General features: G+C 36.0%; 1 protein-coding gene across 4 annotated transcripts in view; it reads left to right on the forward strand.

The window, feature by feature from the left end:
- The window catches only part of KPNA3 (karyopherin subunit alpha 3), an 88,009-nt gene extending 70,540 nt beyond the window's left edge, over positions 1-17,469 (forward strand). For all 4 annotated transcript variants that reach the window (XM_032611295.1, XM_032611293.1, XM_032611294.1 and 1 more), the window contains 7 exons: positions 8,214-8,345; positions 9,274-9,402; positions 11,790-11,894; positions 11,993-12,064; positions 12,224-12,386; positions 14,419-14,513; positions 14,918-17,469. In XM_032611295.1, coding sequence (XP_032467186.1) covers positions 8,214-8,345; positions 9,274-9,402; positions 11,790-11,894; positions 11,993-12,064; positions 12,224-12,386; positions 14,419-14,513; positions 14,918-15,016 — 795 coding nt within the window. In that variant the 3' untranslated portion in view covers positions 15,017-17,469. The remainder of the gene's footprint in view (positions 1-8,213; positions 8,346-9,273; positions 9,403-11,789; positions 11,895-11,992; positions 12,065-12,223; positions 12,387-14,418; positions 14,514-14,917) is intronic.
- Positions 17,470-18,309: the final 840 nt, after the last annotated feature.

The raw sequence follows: 18,309 nt of genomic DNA on the forward strand, positions 1-18,309 counted from the left end.
TAATTTTGAGTATTACCTAACTTTTGATACAAATCTGCTGCTGTTACAAATGAAGTTAATCAGTTGTAGCAGATTGGTTATGTGCTGAGACTTGATGGTTAGTGACACTTGATGATATGTCAGGGGTCCCCGAGACCACCTTCAGGTTCAATGATTGGCTAGAAGGAATCACTGAGAAGCTTTTACACTCATGCTTGTAATTTATAGCAAAAGGGTACTGATTTGTTTAGGGAAAACTCAGTCTTTTGCTTCCTGTATAGGGAAAACCCCAGTTCTTCCCTACGGTGCATCTCCTTCCTATGTGTCTCCTTCACTACTTGTACAGAACACTTCACTGCTCATACTTCTTGTCACCAGATGTGTTGAGCAGGGCTGGGCGGGAGGGTTCCCCACAACAACAAGCAAGTCTCTGTGACCCACTAGGTGTCCTACAATTTAATTCAGTTCCAACACTACCCAGAAATAGTGTCAGATCCCACAGGTTAAGGACTCAGGCCCATGTGATGGCCACCTCTTCCCCCAGCCCACAGGCACACTTCAGATGCCAGTCACAAAGTCACAAGCCCTGTGCTTCTGACCACCCAGCTATAGATTAGAGGTTTCAAAGACCCCCTCCTTGGGTTCTATTAATTTGCTAGAGCAGCTCAAAGAACTCAGGGAAACAGTTACATTTACTAGTTCATTAAAGGATATGATAAAAGATACAGATGAACAGCCAGATGAAGAGATACATAGGGCGGGATCTGGGAGGGTCCTATCCCCGTGAAGTTGGGGTATGTCAGCCTCCTGGTGTGGGTGTGTTCGCCAGCCAGGAAGCTTTTCAAACCCCCTACTGTTGGGATTTCATGGAGGTTTCCAAAGGTAGGCATGATCAGTTGTTAACTCTGCTTCTAGCCCCTGTCCACTCTCTGGAGAGTGAGGAGCAGGGCTGAAATTTCCAGGCTTCTAATCATGGCTCGGTCTTTCTGGTGACCAGCCTTCGTCCAGGAGCCCTCCAGGAGGCCGTCCAGAGTTACCTCATTAGAGCAAGAGACGCTCCTAGTGCTCATATTGCTTAGGACATTACAAGGGTGTCAAGGATGGGGTCAAAGACCAGATACTGGAACAAGAGATGCTCCTAATGTTCTTATCACTTAGGAATGTATAAGGTTTTAGAGCTCTGTGCTAGAAACTGGGGGCAGAGACTAGTATATTTCTTACCATTTCACAAGATTAAAATCAACAAAGGCTAAAGGTACATAGGGCAGAGTTTAGGAGGACCCAGGTGCAACTTTCCAGTTGTCCTTTCCCAGTAGATTGGTAAGGACAATGCTTTATTCTCCCATCAACCATGTGTGGCGACACATATCAAGTATTACCAACCAGGAAGCTCCTGAACTTTGATGTGTCCAGGGTTTTTACTGGGGAGTCAGTCACATAGGCTGACTGACCTTAACTACTCAGTCTCTATCCCCTCCCAGGAGTCAGACTGATACAGTGTGGCCCAGGGTCTCAGGAATACAATGTTATTAAGCAGGATAATCCCAGGGCTCAGAGGTTATCTTGAAGGAGCTAATCAAGGACCAGTCCTTTCTTTGGAATGTATAGGATTTGAGCACCTGAGCTTACTCAGTTACCCTTTACTGCATATAAGGATAAGTATACAGTTTTAACTTGGTTCAGCTCTAGTTTTCTCTAAAGCATGTGTGATGTTGACATTCCATAGACATTCTACAGACACCTACTAGGAAATGGTGTACATGTTAATAGCAGTTTTCGGTAAGGGTGCCTGCCTAACAGGACATTATTTGTTAGCATATTTACTGGAGGTGGTAAAAATTGGTAAATCTCTCTTTGAGCTGAGTATATTATTCTTTGGAGACTTCGGATTGCTAGAGATTTTCCTTTGGTTCATAAGATACCAGTTTTCAAGAAGTTTGTTCAATGCATTGACCCTTTGAGTTGCCTATCTTTTCCGTATATATGTGTCTCATACTGTGTGTCTAGAGATCAGCTTTCTAGCAGTCTTCAAGTACATGAAATATTGCTGAAGTAAAAAATTTTAAATGTTTCTAGCCCAGAAAAACAGACATAGTGAAAAATAAAGTAGCTCAGGATTGCCAAAGACTTCATTGGCACATGATTAATCTGACTATTAGCTGGAAGGAAAAGAGTGCACTCATTGACTATTAGTGACTGTAAAAGCCAGGCATTTTACCATAGAAATCCAGAAAAAGGGAAAAACCAAGAAAAAAGAATATTGGAGGAGGTGTAAAATAGCAGAAGCAGCTCAGATGGGAAAAGGCAGCAAAAGGTAAAATTACAAATGTCAGAGACATTGAGCAGCTGTTAGCCTGATTATGGAGATGAGGAAAGCAAACTGATGAAAATAGAAAAAACTAGAATAGCCTGATAATCTTGTGCTGTGAATTTCAAAGTTTTAAAGCATTTTTAAAATGAGATTTTCGGTGAAGGCCCAATATATTATAAAACAAAATTAAAGAGAGACTAGAAGAGTCTTTACAGCTTCAGGGGGCCTGAGACCTAGCTATAGCTTACTTTCCCCCACCAGCCTTTGAGGTGGTGTCATGAAGATCTAACCAAAAACCATTAATTGATCTCAGCTTAGAAATCTTAAATATTTCATTTTTCTAGGCTACTGTATATTAGAAAAGAATGGTTTTCTGCTAATAGTAGGGAGCTATAATGGAAAAAAATTACCTTTCATTTAGCAGCTTCCTAAAACATCACAGGCCAAGGCAACCAAGTATTGTTCTGCACAGTATTCCATTTTGTGGCTATGGTTTATTCAAACACACTATTTTGGGTAGGCATTTAGACCATTTCTTGAATTTTGCAAATATGAATAATGTAGCGGGCAGTAATCCTGTGTGTTTTCATATTACTGGAGATAATATTTCAGGGTAAATTCTTAGAAGCAGATTGCTAGGTCAAAGAGTGAATGCATTATAATTTTTGTTATACACTGCCAAATTCCCTGCCTTAGGGGCTGTGCCATTTGCATTCCCAGCAGCAACATACAAAAGTGACTTTCTTCATGGCCTTGTCCATGTGTTGTCATTTAAAAATTTTTGCCACTCTATGAGAAACTGTATCTCATTTTTTTTTTTTTTTTTTTTTTTTTGCGGTACGCGGGCCTCTCACTGTTGTGGCCTCTCCCATTGCGGAGCACAGGCTCCGGATGCGCAGGCTCAGCGGCCATGGCTCATGGGCCCAGCTGCTCTGCAGCATGTGGGATCTTCCCGGACCGGGGCACGAACCCGTGTCCCCTGCATCGGCAGGCGGACTCTCAACCACTGCGCCACCAGGGAAGCCCTGTGTCTCATTTTTAGTATGTGTTTCACTTGTTGTGAGTGAAGTTGACCTTGATTTCATATGTTGAAGAACCATTTTTACATCTTTGCAAACAGCCTGTTCATCTTTATTGTTCATTTTCCATCAGATTTTTGGTCTCTTTTCCTTGGCTTTTAAGAGCTCTTTATGTATTAAGGACATTAACTTTATTTGTGATATATTATATATATATAGTCAAATATTTTCCTAATTTGTCCTTTGGCTTTGATATATTTTGCCATGCAGTTTTCTCCTTTTTATGTAATCAGATTTATCAGTCATTCTTTTTGTTGAATCTAGATTTTTTTCCTGAGTTATAGATGGGTTTTTTTGTTTTTGTTTTTTTTGCGGTACGCGGGCCTCTCACTGCTGTGGCCTCTCCCGTTGCGGAGCGCAGGCCCAGTGGCCATGGCTCACAGGCCCAGCCGCTCCGCGGCTTGTGGGATCCTCCTGGACCGGGCCACAAACCCGCGTCCCCTGCATTGGCAGGCAGACTCTCAACCACTGCACCACCAGGGAAGCCCTATAGATGTTTTATTATGTTAAGGAAATATCCGTAAAATCCCATTTTGAGTGTTGACATCAAGAATGAGTGTTGGAATTTTTCAGTGTCTATGGAGATGATTATATGATTTTCTCCGTAAGTCTATTAATATGACATATATTGATATTCCTAAAATTGAAACATCCTTGCATTCCTTGAGAAATCTCTCTTGATTATCATATATTATTTTCTTAATGTAGTATGGGATCCTTTTCACTAATATTTTATTCAGAATTTTTACATCTCTATTCACATAAGAGATACTGGTCTACAGTTTTTTTATGCTATCTTTATTCGGTATTAATATTGTATTTTTATTGCATTTTAAAAGTTTAGGTATTAACATTATGCTTCATTCGTTTTCTATGCTCTGGAACAATTTATATAGCCTGGGGTCTATCTGATCTTTGAAGATTTGGTAGTTTCCCTCTTGAAACCTTTTGGGTCTTGATACTTGTGTGATTAATTCCCTGATAATTTTCTCTATTTTTGCTATTGAAATTGGCTTGTTTAAGCTCTCAATTTCTAGTGAGGTTAGTTTTTTGTAAACTACTGTCCTAGGAAATTATTCATTTCATCTAGGTTTTCAATTTTGCTTGCATTTAAGTATGCAAAGTAATCTCTTTATGATTTTTTTGTTTTAATTTACTGTTTCAAGAGTTATTTTCTTCATTATCTCTTATTTTGTACATTTGTGCTCCTCCTACCACTTCTCTAATTAAGTTAACTAGGACATTTTTTCAACTTTTTCAAAGAACTAGGATTCTGATTTTTAATTAGATCTGTGATTTTTCTGTTCTTTACTTCATTACTTTCTACTTTTGAATTTACTGTTTCTTTTTGCTTTCTTTTGGTTTGCTGTGTTCTTTTTTTTTTTTTTAATTTATTTATTTTTGGCTGCGTTGGGTCTTCATTGCTGCGCACGGGCTTTCTCTAGTTGCGGTGAGGAGGGCTACTCTTCCTTGTGGTGTGTGGGCTTCTCATTGCAGTGAATTCTCTTGTTGTGGAGCACAGTCTATAGGTGCACGGGCCTCAGTAGTTGTGACTCGCAGGCTCAGTAGTTGTGGCTTGCAGGCTCAGTAGCTGTGGCTCGGGGGCTCTAGGGCTCAGGCTCAGTAGTTGTGGCACACGGGCTTAGTTGTTCTGCGGCATGTGAGATCTTTCCATCCCAGGGCTTGAACCCGTGTCTCCTGCACTGTGCCACCAGGGAAGTCCCTGCTCTGTTCTTTCTCTAGCTTTTTATTTGGGATCTATTTTCATTCTTTTAAGTTCTGTTGTATACATTTTTAAGGCTATGAACTTGCCTTTGAACACTGCTTTAGGTAAATCCCATAGATTCTGATATGTGGTGTTTTCATTATAATTTTCTAGAAATTTTTTTTCTGTTTTGTTGTTTTTTTTTTTAATCCAAGAGTTGTTTAATATAAGGCTCTTAAATTTCCATGTGGTATTTTGGTATTTATTAATATCTAATTTTATTGCCTTGTAATAGTTTTATAATATTTCTGCTTTATGTAATTGATGTTTTCTTTGGACCTAATAATATTTTTGTGCTCCATTTGCAAGTTTATTATCTGTTATCAGGTTTAAATTTTGATGTATATTTATAAAATCTGTATCCTCACTTTTTATCTACTTGACTTCTCATACTGACAACAGTGTATGAAAAATCTTTTATCAGTATATTTTTATTTTTTTCTTGCATCTTTTTCTCCTTTGTAGTGGTATTTACAGGGTTACTTGGTGAATAGATGTTTCTAACAGTTACATATTCATTATAAATTGTGGGATATAGCTTTACAAAGTAGCCTTCTTTATTCTTTGTAATACTTTGTAGAATGAATTCTACTGGTCTGCTAACAGGATTGCAGTCTCTGCTTTGTTATCATTTACTTGGTGTACCTTTGCTTGTTCCTTTACTTTTAGCCTTTTTAAATGACTGTTTTAGGTGTGTCTCTTGTATACAACATAGAATTTTGGATTTTGTTTTAGGAGCCAATTTGAAAATCTTTTTATTGTTACAGGTGAGTTAAGCCTGTTTCATATTGTTTGATATGTTTGGTTTCAATTCTGTCCTGTTATTTTGTGTTATAATTTCTGTGTGTTTTATTTTCTACTTAGTGTTCTTTCTTCTCTCTTTTAAAAATTTCTTTTGGTATTTAGGAATGTTTGTTTTTGTTCTAATGTTACCTTTATACTTATACCTTTTATAATGCCTTTTGTTTTTTTACTGTCTGGTTTGATAGGTTTAAATGGTATTTTTTGACTCCTGTCTTTACCCATACAGCAAGTGATGAGCTTATTTCTGTTTTCTCTTTTCTCTCACCTCATTCTCCCATTTTTGAATCTAGGTTTGTGTCTTTTGTCCAGTTTGGGAAGTTTTCCGTCATTATTTCTTCAGATATTTTTTTCAGCTTCACCTCTCTTTCTGGGACTCTGTTGACATAAATGTTATTATATCTTTTGTTATCATCCTACAATTCCCTAAAGTTCTGTTCATTCTTTGCAGTCTTTTTTTTTCTTGCCCAATTGGATGATTTGTATTGATCTGTCTTTGAGTTAGTACATTTTGTTTTTTCTTTCCCTTCTACTATTGAGTCCTTCCAGTGAGTTTTAAATTTTGGTTACTGAGTTTATTAGTTTTAAAATCCATTTGGTTCTTCTTTATTTTTCCTATTTCTTTGCTGAGACTTACTATATTTCATTTGTTTCAAATGTGTTCATAATTGTGTGCTGAAGTAGTTTAATGACAGTTACTTTAAAATCCTGTCAGATAATTCCAATATCTGCATCATCTCAGTGTTGGCATCTCTTGACTTTCTTTTCGTTTCTCAGTTGAGGTGATCCTGGTTCTTGATATGATGAGTTATTTTCAGCTGTAGCCTGCATTTTGAGTGTTATGTTATGAGACTCTGATTTCTATTTAAATCTTGCTACCTGTTACTGCCAGACTTGGTAGTAGACAAGCTTCACTCACACACACAGCATCTGTAGACACCTTCCAGCAAGGAGGCTTTCCTTGTGGGGGTAGGATGATACATGGATGGAGTTCTCAGGCATACCTTCTGTCCTCCCATTTATCAAGTGCAATATTTCAGTTTTTCTGGAACATATAACATTTAAATTATTCTTCCACTCTTATCTTCACATTTGTGTTAGTTTTTGATCTACAGTGAAATATTTCTTCGGTTATCTCTTAGTTGAATGAAGCTCATCCTCTGGTAAAGGTGTCAGCAAATTTTTCTGTAGAAGACAGATAGTAAATCTTGTAGGCTTTTTGAGCCACATGGTCTCTGCCCCACTAAAGTGGAGTCGTTTTACTAGGATATGTTACCTTTAAGCTCTTCACTCTGCTCTTCTCTGAAGTCTCACATAGCCTTAGGGCAGGAGGTCCAGACAAAAGGTAGAATTTAGTTTTTTCTCTTCTTACAGGTAATTTGAAATTTGTAGGATTCTCAGACTCCTAGCATTGTTGAAGGTGCAGGCTATATGTGGTTTTATTTGCTCTTGTTAATCCATATACTTTTTTGAAGGTTACATGGAGAGATTTGAATTCAGGTGGCTGCTGTTATTTTAGAGCAACTAATGTCTTTAATTTGAATATTCTAATAGGAAACATCTCTGGATTTCACATGAGATCAGGCCTGTGCTTACATTCCTCTGTGAAGACACCAAGGAAAACTACATATAAGCTTTTTGACTTTGAATGAGTCAACAAACCTGAGCCTGTTTTTTGTTTTTTATTATTTGCAAAATTAGATGGGTGTAAGGCATGGTTTATACTGTATGCTCTTCAATTGGGACATTTTTCAAGAGATTTACAAATAATTAATTTTTTCCCCAAAGTTAAAATGCCAAGTCATTTCTTTTATGTTTACTTTAATAGTCTGAAAAATTACATTGCTAAACATGTTTAAAAACTACTAATATGGATAAATGATCTCTTTGGGCTCTTCTAAACTGGAAGCAGCATGATATATTGGTCTCATTCCATGTATAAAGTGTTTCCTTGTGATTATTGGGTATTTAGTTTGTGGGGGCAGGGAGAATTACTTTTCTGCCTATTTTTAAATTTATCTGCCTAATAGATAGATATGGAAGTTGGGGTAGAAGTTGTCCCAGACTTCTGTGTCTCACTTTTGTGAAGAGTGGCCTGAGGTAGCCATTGAGAGAGTTTTATCTACTACGTAGTAGATGTATCAGCTTAGCAGATATTTTTGCTATCAAGCGAAAACAAAATTCAGTTACTTTTTATGTCACCATTCCATAAGTGTGTTATGTATCTCAAACATTCAAACAAATATATTAAATGGTAATTCTTTTTTATTTCCTGAAGATTCTTGTGGATACTGTTTGGGCACTGTCATACCTGACAGATGGAGGTAATGAGCAGATACAGATGGTTATTGATTCAGGGGTTGTGCCATTTCTTGTGCCCCTTCTGAGCCACCAGGAAGTGAAAGTTCAAGTAAGTACTTAAACATTTTTTCTTACTTGTGTAAAGTTTGTATTTGCTATAACCAGTTAACTTGTACAACCAGGCTTCAGTTCTGTCTATATGCACATTTCTTCAATATTTCTTGTGCTATTTTACTGAATCTGCTTTTGTTGATTTCTAAATCTTCATCTCATCCGGATTCTTTCCTGAGTTGCAGACTCATGTAGCCAATTGTCCTTGAGTCCTTAGACATATCCTCTAAGAACTCCATTGTCATTTCAACCAGACGGAAATGAACATACCATCTTCTCCCACAAACCTGTTCCTCTTCCTATATCCCCTTTCAGTGGACAGCATAGTCCAAGCTAGAAACCTTGATATTCCTCCTCTTGTCTCCCCTCCATTACAAAACCCTGTCAATCCTTATTATATAGCTTTCAAATCTGTTTTCTCCTTGTATCTAGAGCCACTGATTTAGTTCAAGATTTATTTTCTTTCCTCTGGATAATTGCAAAAGCTTCCAAACTGCATTTTCTCCTCTCCCTCTTGTTTCTCCTCACTCTAATTAGGGGTACATGGCTGATAGATCTGTTCATCCCACTTCTGCCAAAGTGACTTTCTAGATAGAAATGTGTGACCGTTAGAGGCCTTTATTAAAATCTGTGGTACCAATTTACTAGTAGGTAAAAATAGCTGTTAAAAAAGGACCTTTACAATTTTTATTTTAATATTTTTTCCAGCTATTTTCCACACAATTTTTCTATATAGTTCCAGTTTTCATAAAACTGTTGTTTAAAGTTCAAAACTACTTTCCAGTTCAGTGAAATGATTTGTGTAAGAATGCAGTAAATTTTAATCATTCATCCTTTTCATTTTTACATTTTCTCAGGATTATAAAAAGCATAGTATCAGTTTCATCATAAACAAATTTATAGAAAACATTTTATCCCCACCCCAGACAGCAGCACTCAGAGCGGTTGGCAACATAGTGACAGGTACCGACGAGCAGACCCAGGTTGTTCTCAACTGCGATGTCCTGTCACACTTCCCAAATCTCTTATCACACCCAAAAGAGAAGATAAATAAGGTAAGGCGTATAACAGCCTTGTCAGTGCATTTCTTTCTCTTTGTATATCTCAATTTTGACTGCCTTCTTGTTTCTGTTTCTATTCCTGTTTGCTTGTGTTTCTCTTCAAAACCACTCTAGTTAAAGATGAGAATTATTTCAAATCACCTCTGCAGTTATTTTGTTTCAGTTGTTAATTGCTTGCTATTAAGTGCTGTCATGATCATCACAGAATAAAATTATTTGTATATTAACCAATTTTTTTTATTTCAATAGATTGAGTAGTAGCAAATTAGTAGCCACTAGGTGAGAGTACATATGAAATTTTCCATTGGGTGGCCGGTATCTTTTTTTTTTTGCTGGTGTTTTTTTTTTTTTTCTCTCACTGTTGTGGCCTCTCCCATTGCGGAGCGCAGGCTCAGCGGCCATGGCTCACAGGCCCAGCCGCTCCACGGCATGTGGGATCTTCCCGGGCCGGGGCACGAACCCGTGTCCCCTGCATTGGCAGGCGGACTCTCAACCACTGCGCCACCAGGGAAGCCCCACTGGTGTGTTTTATAAACAAATAGATCATAGTTTAATCTCCCTATGAAATGAGATTGAACGAAAAACTGTAGTGCCTAAATTAAAGGATCATTAAAATTGTTTTTTTTTTAAAAAAAGATTTTAAGCTTAAGATACAATCTTACTGATAAATATGTGCTTAAGTACTTCATTCTTCATGTCTGGCTTATTTCACATTGCATGTTTTCAAGGTTCATCCATGTTGGAGCATGTATCAGAACTTCATTCCTTTTTATGGCTGAATAAATATCCCATTATGCCTATATACCATATTTTGTTTATTCGTCCATTTGTTGATGGATACTTGGATTGTTTCTACCTTTTGGCTACTATGAATAGTAATGCTGCTAGGAACATTGGTTTGAGTCCCTGCTTTTAGTTCCTTTGGGTATATATCTATGAGTAGAATTGTCAAGTCATAGGGTAATTGCATGTTCAAGTTTTTGAGGAACCACCATGCTCTTTTCCATAGGAGCTGCACCATTTTACATTCCTACAAGCAATGTTATAAGGGATCCAGTTCCTTTTTTTAATTGTTATTATAGCCACCCAGTACTGTGAAGTGGGGTCTCGTGATTTTGATTTGCATTTAATTTAATACAGTTTTATCTGCCTGAAATGCCACTATCCCTCAAATAACAAAACTGATCATTTCTTCTTTGTCATAATTATATTTATGTAGTTGCATGACTATAATTTGACAGTTGGATTCTTTTTTAATATTTATTTATTTATTCATTCATTCATTTTGTCTGCTCCGGGTCCCAGTTGTGGTATGTGGAATCTGAGTTTCCTGACTAGGGATTGAACCCAGGCCACGGCAGTGAAAGCACTGAATCCTAATCACTAGACCACCAGGGTACTCTCCTACAATCTTTTCATTGTAGAGGAGGAAGAAGATACACATTTGACACTAAACTTATAATAAACCTATTTGTTCGTGACATAAATCATTTAAGGTTACAATAAAATTTGTTATATAGACCATCCTAGACTAGTTAGAAGCTTAAGTTGTAAATATATCTTGCAAGTAAAATTTTTTTTTAATTATTTATTTTCTTTATATTTTTGGCTGCACTGGGTCTTAGTTGTGGCACGTGGGATCTTTGTTGAGGCATGCGGGATCTTCCGTTGGGGCGCTCTGGCTTCTCTCTAGTTGTGGCGTGCGGGTTTTCTCTGTCTAGTTGTGGCACGCGGACTCCAGAGCATGTGGGCTCTATAGTTTTGTGGCACGCATGCTCTCTCGTTGAGGCGCGCAAGCTCAGTAGTTGTGGTGTGTGGGCTTAGTTACTGCCCCATGGCATTTGGGATCTTCCCAGACCAGGGATCGGACCCACGTCCCCTGCATTGGAAGGCAGATTCTTTACCACTGGACCACCAGGGAAGTCCCTGCAAGTAAATATTTTTACAATAAAATAATTCAGCTTTCTTAGAAGTAGTTTTAACACAAAGTATTAGGAAAGTCCGTCTTCTATTTATTTCTATCATCTGTCTTTTAGAGGGAGCTCATGCACAAAAAATACAAGGTCCACGAATAAAGTCTTTTGTCTGTTTTTTTCACCGCCATATCACCATTGTCTAAAATAGTGCCTCCGGTATAGTCCTAGGTATCTATATTATTGAAGGTTATGCTAGGTTAATGGGTCCAGATATTATGGATAGAAGTTTCCTTATATGTTTAAAATGGGAGATTCTATATAACCTAATCACTCTTAGATGCGTTTCCCTTAATGCAGCTGAGGTGACTTGTTACTGTATATATAAACTACATTAAAATAAAAATATAAACACATTAAAGATACAATTTTTCAAATAAAGTTGCCCTTTATTTTGTTCAATTATAGGAAGCAGTGTGGTTCCTTTCCAACATTACAGCAGGCAACCAGCAACAAGTTCAAGCTGTAATAGATGCTGGATTAATCCCTATGATTATTCATCAACTTGCCAAGGTCAGTCATTGTTATGAGTTCATCGTGTCTGTTAATATATTATAACCAAGACTGTTTGACCAAAAAATTCATTTTAACATTTCTTTTTGAACCTTCAGGGGGACTTTGGAACACAAAAAGAAGCTGCTTGGGCAATTAGCAACTTAACGATAAGTGGCAGAAAAGATCAAGTGAGTTTGGAAAAAAATTGTTAATAGTTGTTAATACTGGAAAGCATACTACTCTCTTAGGTTTAGGAGTTGTTGATTGTTTATTAGCCCCGTACTGTGTTCTTTTGGGGGAAAAGATAATTATATAAATAAGAGTATCTCTTCTCTTCTCTTGTCTAGGTTGAGTACCTTGTACAGCAGAATGTAATACCACCATTCTGTAATTTACTGTCAGTAAAAGATTCTCAAGTTGTTCAGGTGGTTCTAGATGGTCTGAAAAACATTCTGATAATGGCTGGTGATGAAGCAAGCACAATAGCTGAAATAATAGAAGAATGCGGAGGTAAGAGGGTTGATTAAAGAAAAATAGTTGAGCACTGGAACTCTGAAACATTAGTCCCTTTACAGACAGCTAATTAGAAAGAAAACTTAGGATATATTGTTATTAATATTAACATCATCCGAGGATGTTGCTATTCTTTGTTTGCTATATTAGTAGTCCAAGAAGATTTTCCAGAAAACAACCGGTTGTGAAAGTCATGCCATAACATTCCTAGAGATTGACAATGCTTTTCAGGAAACACAAATACTCCTCCTGAAGTCACATTGCATAAGAGCAAATTAAAAGCTCTGAAAACCACTATAATAGAGAAACTTACAGGCTTTGTTTAATTCGGCATTTCTCAAACTCCTTGACAGTAAAACACTTGTTTTCATATTATACCTATTATCATGTGATTCTGTGGACCTCACTTTGTGAAATATTATTCCATATATTGGAATAGGTTATGGAAAAGGTTAATGATTTCACAGTCATCTAGATATCTTGTTTCAGTCTTATGATTGCTAGAACTCCATGCTAGGGTTATTACTACAGAAATTACTTTGAAATTTTAATAAGAAAGAACTGTGATTTGAAATACTATATCATTATTTTCTCTGGTAATGACATATGAAGCATATATTTTAAAATTCTGTTTTTAAAGGTGCCTGTTCAATGTGTACTAAATTGCTCAAACCTTAAATTAACTTATCTTAATGTCATGTTTTATTTTATACGTTTTGTTGACTAATTTGTTCGATTATACTACCGAGTTTATTTTTTTAAGAGAAAACAAATGTGATAGCATCATAGAATGTTCAGACTGGAAGTATTTTCTTAATAACAAGAAGAAAATATTCTGGAGATGTTAAGGAGTTTTGTCCATGGTCAGGGAAGTAGTTAGTGATAGGAGCATAATTAAAAGCCAGATTTTCTTACTGTACTACTGTTACTTCACTGTTTATTTTGTTTTAAGATGTTTTACTTTTTAAATAATTTGAAATGAACATTGTAGTCTGGTTCAGAACAACTTAACCCAGAGAGTTTGAACTTGTTACTCCAGCTTTTTATCAAGATAGTTGCTTCTGTCTATGAGATAAATACTTATAATTAAGATATATATTTACTTAGCATTTTATGATTTTATAAGGTACTCTACATGCATTATCTTTGACACCGATTTTCCCATTTTTCTGGTTTGAATATTACTATATAAAAACTGAAACTATTTCAAAATAACTTAGCTAAAAAGACATTTCAAGGAAGAATATTTATTACTAAGGATTTAATAGACTTATGTACATGATACATGGAGTAAATATATTGGGAATATAAATAAAGGCAATCTATAGTTACCTTTCTGAAAAAATATTTCCCAGATTCACTGTAGCTATAGGACATAAGCACCCTGTTCATTTTTTTTTTTTTTTTAAAGAAATTATTTCAGGGACTTCCCTGGTGGTCCAGTGGTTAAGACACTGTGCTTACACTGCAGGGGTCATGGGTTCGATCCCTGGTTGGGGAAGTTCCACATGCCCCATGATGCGGCCAAAAAAAAAAAAAAAGAAATTTACTTCAAAATTTAAAGCTTTACCTTATATTTATATCAATCATTAAGTAACATTTGGAAAACAAAGAGAAGGATAAAAATTACTGTGTGCAACAGTATGATTATATTAAAGGAGTCCTGGGGTGGGGGGTGGCAGAGATCTTGGTTCTAGTTCTGTCGCTAACTTGCCATGTAACCTGAAATAAATCCCTTTACATCTCTGTGCCACAGCTTCCTCATCTGTCAAATGGGGTATTTAGATGTTTTTTAAGCTGCCTGCCTCAGGGACCAGGATACCTCTAGGGCTTCTAAAGAGGAAGAAATTAGTGGGATGCTGGCCCTCTAACCAGAGCAGCTCAGGGTTTTATCTGTATTTTAGATGAATTGTCATCTTTGGAGGGTGGTGGGAGGGTGTTCTGAGTTCTTTAGGATTTTCCATGATTACAATGAGCACAGTTTTTATTAGTATGTACCTAATTATTTTGACTATTTTATTTTTATCAGGTTTGGAGAAAATTGAAGTTTTACAGCAGCATGAAAATGAAGACATATATAAATTAGCATTTGAAATCATAGATCAGTATTTCTCTGGTGATGATGTAAGTATGTATTAAAGTATGATATGTCTACGTGTACATTAAAATCTATACATAAAGTAAGTTTTCTAAGAGTTTTCCATGACTAAATTTATACTGTATTTCTGTCACCTTGTTGCTTTTGTGGTTTGTTAAATGGGAAGAAATGGTAATTATAGAAATGATGTATGTTCAGATAGGTAGAGTAAATCTACAGATACAGGAACTAAAGCATGGGGCAATTTTTAAATGTGTGTTCAATTTTTAATTGTTAGATTTCTTAATAGCATTGTTGATTTACTTAAAATATTTTTTAGGTGACAAAAACATTCATATGGAATTCTCTCCTAAGAAGTAAATCAATTCCGCTTACACTGTAATGTGTAGTATCTTAACATAATAAAGATTTTTTTTCTTGTTTATTATAGATTGATGAAGATCCTAGCCTCATTCCTGAAGCAACACAAGGAGGTACTTACAACTTTGACCCAACAGCCAACCTTCAAACAAAAGAATTTAATTTTTAAGTTCAATTGAGTGCAGCATCTTTCCCACATTCAATATGAAGCACCACCAGATGGCTACCAAATGACAAGAACAACAAGTACAAAAGGCTCCAAAACATACATGCCTCTTTGTTTTGATGCTTCTAAAGCAAGCCATGTCTCAGTCACTTTGCAGTTGCCAAAAGTCACTATCCACATGGACTGTAAATGCATATGCATGATTTCCTAAACTGTTTTAGAATTCTCCTTAACAATCTCAACTACCCTATTTCTCCCTGTTCCCTGGTGCCACACGCTGACAACCGCAGTCTCCAGTTTAGAATATTCTGTAGTGGTGGCATGTCAGCTGCCCACTTGATATTCCTTTGGAAAATGGTGCGCTATGGATCAAGACACTTTGGTATGACACATACACATGTTGGAAGACTTTAAAGAGGTGCAGTCTGATCTGAGCCTCCATCATTGTCCTCCACAAACATATTTTCATACTCTTTATGTGGAAGAATAGATTTTAAAGTACAAGCCAAATGATTTTCATTGGTGGAACTGACACAAACAAAAAGTAACTTAAAAAAAAGAAACTTGGTTATTGATTAAACAGATAAGTTTTAAAAAACTGTACTTCATCTACCAGTAATTGATGTGTTTATTATCTGCCTCAGAAGCCAGGGTTGGAGGAAGAACTTTAGCTATGGATGGTAATGCTTTCGCCATTATACCTAATTTTTGAGAACAGCAAGCCCTATTTGACCACTCACTTCAGCCTGTGTGTTCCTGCTGTTTTGAAGTAATCAAATGCTGTGCATGGTATTTTACCTGAGCTGCAACCTGTTACGGACTTGAACTTCTGTTTAAGTTGAAAGCAAGAGTCCCTGACTATAAAGAAAAAAATAAAAACAAAACCATAAAATTCTGAAGTACCCATTGGTGATATTAAAAAAGAAAATCTTGCTTTCAGCTTTCAGGAGTTAATATTTTTTGTTTTAAATTGATAATTGGGTATGGTTGATTTATATTGGGTTTAAACTGTGGAGCTTTCATGTTTACTGTAATTTAGTCTTAAAATATTTTTTCTTAGTAACCAGTGCTTTTGATAATGTGGTTGGCAACAAAACAACAACTATTTAGAAGTATCATAAAACTTCATTCGTTGATTATTGGAAAGTTCATTCAGATCCTACTCTAAAAGCATATTCACATATAAAAAGATTCAGATAAGGATCTGCATAGAGGAATAATCTGCAGTTATTTAACATAAACCTGATTTGCAGTGATCTTTAAGTAATTCTGCAAAATCTGGTATTACTATGTAAAGTCATTGCTTTTGGTAAATTGTCTGACCCAGCTATTCATGAAAGAATTTGAAATTTTTTAAACTGAATAATTTGTGCTGTCACAGGAATGGTTTTATTGCTATTGTTTACTGGGTATAATTTCCCAATGAATTGATGTGAAGGGATAGAAAATCTAAACTAATTTAGTTATCCGATGGGGGGGGGGTGTGTATTTACTGTGATGAAGATGAGACAGATGCCATCAGAGCTTTGTGAATCAGCGGGGGTGTTTTCACTGATAAACAACACATAGCAGGTGTGCATTCATTACAAATATATGTATCTGCCAAGGTGGAGCCACTTTAAAGAGTGAGTTTTGTCTTGTATCTAAAGTGGATACAAGAGTATGTTTAAACTGCAAGATTTTTACTTGCTAGAGAATCTGTTTTAATATAGTGGTTTGGCCTCTGATTATTTATAGGTTTTATAAATTTTAGAATCAATTTTCTCTTTAAGGTGGCTCAGATTTTTCAACTCTTGTGCACATAAAATTGAGTTGAAGTTCATTGTGCCTTTTTTTCTTTATCCAAATTTTGAGTTAAAGCTTCATATGGTAACTGCATCCTGTTCAGTAGTCTAAATTTTTGAAACTGTGTGGTGTTCACTAAAAGTAGGAATAACAAAGTCAAAGCTAATTAAGGTCACAAACTTCGGTGAAACCCTTGAAGTCCAAATCTTCTCAATATTGTGAATTGTACCCCTTCCAGTTTACTTTCTTCTGGACTCTCCATACTTACTGACAGTTACCTTTTAAATTTTGCACACATTAAGATTAAATTGGGCCTCTACTGTGCCGATTCCTATTTCCTCTTGTGTTTTAAGTGCAAACTAACATAAGTGAACATTAGCATCAAGTAGTGCAGACTTAACGTATGCATTGGCTTGATCCAATTTGTTGTGACCTTATCAGTTTGGAAATGGAAATGCAAAATTTCGTAGGTAAAGGAAACTAAGTATATTGCTGCACTTTTAAGTTTTCAAAACAGTGTTGAAAAATTGCATTGTTTTTATTTTTTTTTAACTCGGTTAAAAAAGACTAAAACATTCTTTCAAAAGAGGCATCTAAATGTGTTCCTAATTTTGTATATGGGCTTAGGTTTTGTAACCAATAAAAAAGCTGCTATCAAATATGGTAAAACATTGAAGAACTTATCTTTGAAAGTATCTTAATTTCCTTCTGCCTTCATTCATCATATGGTGTTCTCTCTATGTATCTCAGGTTTAAATACCACAACTCATAGAAAGGCCATTTGAGATGATAGTGTAATTATGACTTTCATAAAACAAAAATTCAAGCTTTATTTAAGGCCTGGTCTAATCCTTGAAAACAAGAACTTTGGAAGATAGTTATTGAAGTAAGGTTGAGGCTCTAAATGAAATCTTGGATTAATTGAAAGAACAAAGGAGCAGCCAAACTTTTTAGTATACAGGTATTTTTACTTTCATATAATGACACTTCAAAGTATTTTTGAAAGAACTCAGTATATAAGTAAATAAGTTACAATACTCCTATTTAATCTTGCCATAATTTACTTCAGAAGGGTTGTCCTTCTGAGGAGATTAATTAATTAATTATTGCAAGTAAAAATTTGTGAATGTCAGTTGTCTTACAGTGATGGTTATGAATTTTCTTAACCCTGGTTGAACTGGGGGTTTTAATTAAATCTATTTGGAGAAAGGGAGTATAATTTCTGTACATTAAGCTGTAAGTCTTAAGGCATATAGGCCAAGGAGTTCTCTCTTTTACCCACCAGTCATTTGTCTAAAGTGTAAAAGGAACTCTTCATATAAATGTTGTACTTAGTTAAATAACTGAAAAACAGTGGTAGAATGCTTCTCAAAAGCACAGTATATAGATGAGGTTCTATCTGTACATACCTATATACAGTTGACCCTGGAACAACATGGGTTTGAACTGCTTGGGTCCACATATGTGTGGATTTTTTCAATAGTAAATACTATAGTACTACACGATCGGCA

This window comes from Phocoena sinus, chromosome 18, assembly GCF_008692025.1.
Source record: "Phocoena sinus isolate mPhoSin1 chromosome 18, mPhoSin1.pri, whole genome shotgun sequence".
NCBI classification, from domain to species: domain Eukaryota; kingdom Metazoa; phylum Chordata; class Mammalia; order Artiodactyla; family Phocoenidae; genus Phocoena; species Phocoena sinus.